Here is an 8,852-nt window from a genome sequence, read left to right as displayed (position 1 = left end):
TCGAGCGTCCAAGGCCATTGTCCACTTTACTTCCCTTTCTTTAGGTTGGCCTTACTAGACCACGAGTGAAATCACATCTTTTCCTTTCCCATCACTGCCGGGTATCGAACCCGTGACCTCGAGCGTCCAAGGCCATTGTCTACGAGATTGTCGATGGTTAATTAGATTAGAGTTCACTAATACTTGACCTCCCTCAACACACCTTCACGGTTGGATAGGCGGATTTATTTCTGCTGGATTACTCTTTTATTCCCAGTCCATGGTGTATGCTGAGTCCAATACACACTACACAGTGATCGGATACCTCTATTTGCTACAATACCTATAGTACACAGTTGTATGATACCTATAAATTTATTGTTACCTATAGTTCAACACACCTTCACGGTTGGATAGGCGGATTTATTTCTGCTGGATTACTCTTTTATTCCCAGTCCATGGTGTATGCTGAGTCCAATAAACACTACACAGTCATAGAATACCTCTATTTGCTACAATACCTATAGTACACAGTTGTATTATACCTATAAATTTATTGTTACCTATAGAACACACCGCTCAAATAACTATTTGTTCAGTCAAAAATATTACGCTAGTGGATAGCTTAATAGGTATACAACGCGACGTAACGTGCTGTATAATATATTCTAGTGAAAAGCATAGGTATACGACGTGCCGTAATCAAATAACTATTTGTTTAGTCAAAAATATTACGCTAGTGGATAGCATAATAGGTATACAACGCGACGTAACGTGCTGTATAATATATTCCAGTGAAAAGCATATAGGTATACGACGTGCCGTAAAATACATCCTAGTAAAAAGCATATAGGTATATGATATTCCGTAGTATGTCCGGTGTATGACCCGTGTTTTAGCATGTCCGGTTTGGAGCTAGAACGAGATCTCATCTCCATCATGTCGGACTTGATTGACATGAGTGTTCCGATGACGCCGAGAAAAGTAAGTGTTTCATAAATTTATAATTTATTTTAAATACTGCATCACGCCAACCTAGTTAACCTCATCTGTTCCTTTTCTCGAAAATTTCGGGACGATAAAGACCTCAATTGTTTCAGTTCCCTCTACCAAACCTCTCGGGAAAAAAAAGGCTGAAGGTACCCTAGTCATCTTTGTTTGTTTGGTTTTTATTTTAATTTTTACTAATTTTGGCGCGTCAACAAAAGAGAAATATCTCGTTTATCTTCAAACATGTGAAAATCTGGAAATTATTACGTAGATCCGTTGTAATAATTTTATTGTCTAGGTATGATCGCTATGTGGATATAATAACTCAACGCTTGACCGACTCTGAAATAACTCTAGAATGACCTTGATTATTTAATCCGACTCAAAATATATTTATTTAGCGCATATGTATCAATCTATCAACATCAGAACCTGTCTCCTGCCTTAATTTCCCTGAAACGTCTTTATCTCGAGATTTCTATTTATTACTTTTTACTCTTAAGAGGTTTGATAGAGGGGACTGTAACAACGGAGGTCTGATCGTCCCGAAAGCGCATAGGATAGGAGAAAGCCAGCTGTTTCGGGAACGAACCTTATCTGTTTAGGAGAAAATCCGGTCCGGGCGAGGATCGAATCCGCGACCTAGCGCTCACAAGGCAAACGCTCTACCATCCAGACTAACTAGGCTGACACCCTTTGCCTTGAAGTATTGCAAAGGGGTGCCGAGGTTTTTTTTTATCCTGTCATCTCTTGGTTCTCCTACCCCGTCTTCCTTTTCTCTTCGATTTCCGGACGACAGTACCTTAGCAGTTACAGTTCCCTCTGTCAAACCTCTTGAATAAAAAAAAGCTGACACCGAAAAAGTCATTTTTTTCCGTGTACCTATATTGGTTTCCAGTGTGTATGTCCGACGACTCTCGACAGCAAATCCATCAAGAGCGCTTACGAGGATGTGCGATCCGACGCCTCACAAACCCAGTGGGCGGTATTCAAATATCAAGACTCCAAAATCAGCTGCACAGCGCGCGGTCAAAGTTTTGACAAGTTTCGAGCCCAATTTCGACCGGACGAAAGAAGTTTCGGCTATCTCCGAATGATGGTAAAATTTAGTGGTAGTTTCCGTGGATCCGGGTTCGAGTCCCGCAGAGCGGATTTTAAATGAGTTTTTTTTGTTCATCCTGTCTTGGTGGTGAAGTGATAAAAACCCAGTGGGCGGTATTCAAATATCAAGACTCCAAAATCAGCTGCACAGCGCGCGGTCAAAGTTTTGACAAGTTTCGAGCCCAATTCCGACCGGACGAACGAAGTTTCGGCTATCTCCGAATGATGGTAAAATTTAGTGGTAGTTTCCGTGGATCCGGGTTCGAGTCCCGCAGAGCGGATTTTAAATGAGTTTTTTTTTGTTCATCCTGTCTTGGTGGTGAAGTGGTAAAATTAACAGGAGGGCGTGGCGTGCCAAGGTATGGAATTTCGTCCTCAAGATCGCTGAAATAATTGGACCGAGTGTCTTACAGTCTCAACGAGCGGGGTTAGTCGTAAAATTCAATTTGCAAATTTGCATTGGTAAATTGAACTTGACAAAATAAGTACTTGAGGAATGGCTTCTAAAGGGTAGCTATGAGGCTATTACAGTGGCGTAGCGTGGTCTAAATTCAAGTGTAGGGCGCGTTGGGCTTAGGGTTCCAGATCAAATTTTTAAAAAGTAGGACATTTGGTTCCAAAAACCCGGACATTCCATCGAAAACCCGGACATTTCCCAAATTTCAAAACCCAAGGTATGGAATTTCGTCCTCAAGATCGCTGAAATAATTGGACCGAGTGTCTTACAGTCTCAACGAGCGGGGTTAGTCGTAAAATTTAATTTGCAAATTCGCATAGGTAAATCGAACATGACAAAATAAGTACTTGAGGAATGGCTTCTAAAGGGTAGCTGTGAGGCTAAGTATTATAAGGTTTAGTTTTAGTGAACCTATGTGTAGATTTAGACCAAACGAAATTGGTAGACCTAACGAAATTGGTAGACCTAACGAAATTGGTAGACCTAACGAAATTGGTCCATTTTCTCTCCCTATGTTTCAGACTGGAGATGAAATGAGCAGACGACTGAAATTCTTACTCATCACCTGGGTAGGGTGTGAGGTGGGGGTAATACAGAGAGCCAAGGTCAGCATCGACAAAGCCCTGGTTAAAAGTGTTATCACGGTAAGTATATTCTATATTGGTTAGGTTTTTGGTTCGTTTTATATTGATTTCCCCCCGTAATTTTGACGGCTCCTAATCAGTGGTTGGGTGGAAGAGCTCAATCTTGAGAATCCTGTCTATTCTAAACATTCACGTAAAAAAAAAAAAAAAAAAAATGTTCATTAAGTACTGTTTTGTTTTTTACTTTTTTTTAAGTTTAAGTTTAAGTTTAAGTTTTAAGTTTAAGTTTAAGTTTAAGTAAGTTTAAGTTAAGTTTTACTTTACAACTAAGTACATTAAGTACCTATATATGTTAACTTTTACCACCCATCAGACAAATTACCATATTGCCTACTTCATTATTTCGATCTTAATCTTAAAAAGCCAATGTTGCACGTTGAATACACCAGTTCACAATACATCACTGTGGTTAAGTAACGATGTTATAAAAACTTTTAAAACTCGAGTTCTTGAGTATTTGCCTCGGGCAAATCTTTAATTTCTCGCATTCCACAAGTCGTTTCACAAACAATCAAACAAAACGAAAATGAAAACAAAAAGTGGTAACGACATTTTTCGCGAAGTTGCGTCTAGAGAGCAGCACCTCTCGAGTCAGTCCAAATGTGCTAGAAGTCTGATAAATCTTAACAAAATCAAGGATTGCTTTCTCGCGAACTCTACACCTCCTACAAATGTCTGTATTTGAAGACTTGTTGCAGACTTCTGTAATCTCTCTCTCTTCTCGATTTATCTTATCAGAAATCAGAACGAACGAAAGCCGAAAGTCAACATAAAAGCAAAAGTACACTGGATTTGGATTTTCTATCTACGCTACTGATAAAGTGATAAGAGTGCGATAAATGCCGGAATGCTCATTAAATATTCATTCCATCAGTTATTTCGTGTGAGCTCTGACCAATTTGTTAAAACAGCCTAATCATTCTTCGCTACCTTTTGTTGTTACTGTGCCTGTGTCAGCCAGGCTTCATGATGAAAAAAATTGCAATTTTCTTAACCTAAACCTATAATAACTAATAACACTGGTCACTGCTCAAATTGTGAAAGCTCTTTTTTGCGTTTAACCTAACTAACCCTATAATAACACTGGTCACTGCTCATTTGCGACAGCTCCTTTTATAGCAACATTCCATTGACGCAACTTCTGAACAAGTACAGTTGAATTTTTAACGTTATCGATTGTAGGTACCTACATGATGAAAGCTGAAAAAATGCTGCGTACAGTATTTTTTTGTCACCCTGTACTACATGTATACCTTCAAACTAGGACAAGTCTATAAAGTACATAGTTTTAGCTCAGGGACGCAACTCGGATGATAAATTTCAGAAATGGGACCCAAATCGGACGGACGCAACTCGGATATCACAGTCGGGACTCAAGTCAGATCCCCCCGAGGCGGATAGCTTGTCCCTGAATGATGGGTAAAACCCTCGTCATTAAAAGCCTTAGCAGTTATATAGGGACGTTAAACTAAAACCCTCCCATAATAAAATGGGGAATCTAAAATTTTGTTTTTCTTTCTCACAGAACTTCGCGTTAGAACTTCAAGTGGAAAGTCTGGACGAGGTTGATTTGGATTTGTTTCAACAGAAACTGATGCAGTGTGGAGGAGCCTACTATGGGACAGGAGAGAAGGGGATTTGAAATTCGAATGGGATTTGGAATTGGGTCACCAATGTCCAATCATTGGGATGGGACAGGAGAGAAGGGGATTTCAAATTCGAATGGGATTTGGAGTTGGGACACCAATGTCTAATGATAGGGAATAGTAGTTTGGGTGGGATTAAAATTGGAAAGAACTAAATTGGGAATATTCTAATCCCACACCTATTGACGAGTGGGATCAACATTGGGATAACAATACGAGTGGGATTGGAATTGGGTGTAACAAAACGAGTGCGATCAGAATTGGGAATAACAATACGAGTGGGATTAGAATTGGGAATAACAATACGAGTGGGATTAGAATTGGGAATAACAATACGAGTGGGATTAGAATTGGCGATATCAATATACGAGTGGGATTAGAATTGGAATATCAATATATTAGTGGGATTAGAATTGGGATATCAATACGAGAGTGGGATTAGAATTGGGAATATTAACACAAGTGGGATAAGAATTAGGGATATCAGTACGAGTGGGATTTTAATTTGATTAAGTGGGACTAATTTGAGTGGAATCGCTAATGAATAGAAGCGTCTTCAATGGAGCCCTGACTATAGTACTGACCCTCGCAGAAAATCAAGAAATTGAACTGAGAATTTTCTCTCAGAGGGTTAATGGTCTATGGTCTACGACTCTACGTATGGTCACCGTTGTGACCGCGCCCTTAGGCTAAAATCAGAGGTTATCCTGTCTTCCTTCTATCCTTGATTCTGGGATTTTCGGGACGATGAGAACTTCGTTGTTACAGTTCCCTTTATAAACCTGGATACTGGATTACAAAACCAAGAAAAATAGAGATAGAGAAGAAAAGTCTATTTATAAAATGATCAACGTTTCTTTAACAACCAAATATAGTTTGACGACAGGAAATTTTCAATAAAATTTTGACACACAATAAAATCTCTCTACAACTCACCTATATTGGTTTTCCTCTCCCAAGGGTCTTCTAGGGGAAGCGTCCCTCATATAGGACAGACACAGACCACAAGCGTCCAATGTAGCAGTTGTTTCATCGCTACGAAATAAAAACGGCGGTGAAACACTCATCTTTAAAAACAAAAACAAAAAAAATCATGAATTTATTTCACACTTTTTCCCAATTCGCACAATCTTTCCACCATTTCTTCGGCCTCCCTCGCCCTTTTCTCCCCCTCACTTTCATTCCCTCAACTCTTTTCCCTATGTAGCTCTCATCTCTTCTTTCAACATGACCATACCAATGCAGTCTTCTCTCCTGTATCTTCCTCGACACTTCGGTTAACTTAATCAGTCCTTACAACTTCATTCCTGATCCTGTCTAACCTCGTAACTCCACCTTACCATATGTAGCTCTCATCTCTTCTTTCTACATGACCATACCACTGCAGTCTTCTCTCCTGGATCTTCCTCGACACTTCGGTTACCCTAATCTCAGTCCTTACAACCTCATTCCTGATCCTGTCTAACCTCGTAACTCCACCTTACCATAAGTTTTTCGAATTGATAGGAAACAGTATCTCACCTGATCATGAGCAAAGTTATTGGTTGTTATCGACATGGGTTGTGCGTTAACCCTTGTGGTTCCAGCATCACTAGCATCAGACTCGAATGTCTTTACGTATTGGTCGAATAGATCCGTGCTATTAACCTCTTTGGTGTCCACTGGCCCTGGAGTGATGGTCTGTTGAAGAGAAAAAAGTTAGTTATCAATTTATCATGAATTTATTTCACACTTTTTCCCAATTCGCACAATCTTTCCACCATTTCTTCGGCCTCCCTCGCCCTTTTCTCCCCCTCACTTCCATTCTCTCAGCTCTTTTCCCTATGTAGCTCTCATCTCTTCTTTCTACATGACCATACCACTGCAGTCTTCTCTCCTGGATCTTCCTCGACACTTCGGTTACCCTAATCTTAGTCCTTACAACTTCATTCCTGATCCTGTCTAACCTCGTAACTCCACCTTACCATAAGTTTTTCGAATTGACAGGAAACAGTATCTCACCTGATCATGAGCAAAGTTATTGGTTGTTATCGACATGGGTTGTGCGTTAACCCTTGTGGTTCCAGCATCACTAGCATCAGACTCGAATGTCTTTACGTATTGGTCGAACAGATCCCTATTAACCTCTTCGGTGTCCACGGGCCCTGGAGTGGTGGTCTTTGAAGAAAAAACAAAGTTACCAGTTTCAATGAACAAGTCTAGAAAGGTGGATGAAACTCGAGTCAGGTTTGAAATAACAATGTATCCGAAAATAAAAATACGAATACCTAAGAAAAAAATAAGTGGTGCAGGGAATTATAGAAATCATTTAGAGCATCTACGGGGCCTCCAAAAGCACGATTAAGTCCAAAAATTTCTTACGATGGCAACAATACACTGTTTGAGTTTATGAGTAATGATCTAATGATGTAAAATGAAGCACAAATTATGCGTGATAGGTTCATCAATAACGAGCCCAGATATTGTTTCTGGGTGTCCAAGGGCTTTTTAAACCCTCAATCCTTCTAACACCGTGAGATATATGACATGTCTATCTCACAGACACGGAAAAGCAAAAAGCAATAAAAGTTCATAATTTTATAGAGAACAAACACATACATACCTGGTGAGGTTGTGGACTAGCCAGTACATAAAAAGCCAGCCGTTCCGAGAACGAACATTATCCCATCAGGATAAAATCCGCCCGGGGCGGGAATCGAACCCGCGGCCTAGCGCTTACAAACCACAACCGAAAAAGTCCATAATCTTAGAATACATACCTGGTGAGGTTGTGGACTAGCCAGTACATAGCTTTCATTGAACTGATTCACATTGTTCAGGTTAGGTACATAGGAGGGAGACTCTGAGAACAAATCCTGCAGCTTCTCTATGTCTACTTGACGTTGATTTACCGGCAGAGGTAACTCTGGAGTATGGACACGTCTGGGGGAGAAGGAAAACGAAATTTGGTCACCCATTCGGATACTAACCAGGTGCAACGTTGCTTATATTCGGTGAACCATTGGGATCTGGTGCATTGAACATGCTGGGGCTTTGTTTAATGGAGCAGTTGCAGATGGATAAAAATTATGCATTAAAGGTCGATTCCTGCGTAAAAAGTTGTGAAAAATCCAAACCTGAGGTCAAAACTCCGAAAAAGTAACTTTAAAAGGTCGAAAATTCAATTTTCAATTGCCGTTCACCCAGAATCAGAGGAGGAGAAATAAGGGCACTCAGGAATAGATGAGGGAATGGGATCAGAGAAGGGGAGAAATGGGGACAGAGAAGGGGAGAAATGGGGACAGAGAAGGGAAGAAATGGGGACAGAGAGGGGAAGAAATGGGGACAGAGAGGGGAGGGAATGGAGCAGTTGCAAATGGGTAAAAATTATAAATAAATGGTCAATTCCTACGCAAAAAGTAGTGAAATTCTCTCTCTCCTGGATTCATAATGAAGGTATTTAGGTAGTCTTAATGAGAAAGATAGAGCGAGGGGGAGCACCCAGAATCAGAGGAGGAGAAATAAGGGCACTCAGGAATAGATGAGGGAATGGGATCAGAGAAGGGGAGAAATGGGGACAGAGAAGGGAAGAAATGGGGACAGAGAGGGGGAGAAATGGGGACAGAGAAGGGAAGAAATGGGGACAGAGAAGGGGAGAAATGGGGACAGAGAAGGGAAGAAATGGGGACAGAGAAGGGGAGAAATGGGGACAAAGAAGGGGAGAAATGGGGACAGAGAAGGGGAGAAATGGGGACAGAGAAGAGAAGAAATGGGGACAGAGAGGGGAGGGAATGGAGCAGTTGCAAATGGGTAAACATTATAAATAAATGGTCGATTCCTACGTAAAAAGTAGTGAAATATCCAAATCTGAGGTCAAAACTCCGAAAAAATAACTGTAAAAGGTCGAAAATTCATTTTTTTTTTTTTTTTTATGAAAGAGTTCAAAGATGTATGACGTCAGACTTAAGGCAGTTGCCCCGCTAGGTAGCACCAGTATGCAAGCACGCTGGCGGAAGAGCAGAAAGAAATGCGCAGAAATGTATGCGCACAAGCACA

At 40.6% G+C, this 8,852-nt stretch overlaps 2 protein-coding genes across 2 annotated transcripts; one reads left to right on the top strand and one right to left on the bottom strand.

Moving 5' to 3' along the window:
• The first annotated feature begins 769 nt into the window (after positions 1–769).
• On the top strand, positions 770–5,313 carry LOC103520490 (coactosin-like protein). Its single transcript, XM_008485586.3, has 4 exons — positions 770–963; positions 1,868–2,068; positions 3,049–3,171; positions 4,697–5,313. Exons 1-4 carry the CDS (start codon positions 880–882, stop codon positions 4,811–4,813), a joined length of 525 nt encoding a protein of 174 aa, XP_008483808.2. The 5' UTR covers positions 770–879; the 3' UTR covers positions 4,814–5,313.
• Positions 5,314–5,354: 41 nt separating this feature from the next.
• Positions 5,355–7,774, bottom strand: LOC108253846. Its single transcript, XM_026831582.1, has 3 exons — positions 7,577–7,774; positions 6,339–6,497; positions 5,355–5,402 (listed from the first exon to the last, which is right to left on the bottom strand). Exons 1-3 carry the CDS (start codon positions 7,772–7,774, stop codon positions 5,355–5,357), a joined length of 405 nt encoding a protein of 134 aa, XP_026687383.1.
• Between the last annotated feature and the right edge of the window lie 1,078 nt (positions 7,775–8,852).

This window comes from Diaphorina citri, unplaced genomic scaffold (assembly GCF_000475195.1).
Source record: "Diaphorina citri unplaced genomic scaffold, Diaci psyllid genome assembly version 1.1 scaffold3682, whole genome shotgun sequence".
NCBI lineage: Eukaryota > Metazoa > Arthropoda > Insecta > Hemiptera > Psyllidae > Diaphorina > Diaphorina citri.
This window is presented reverse-complemented; position numbering and strand designations above follow the sequence as displayed.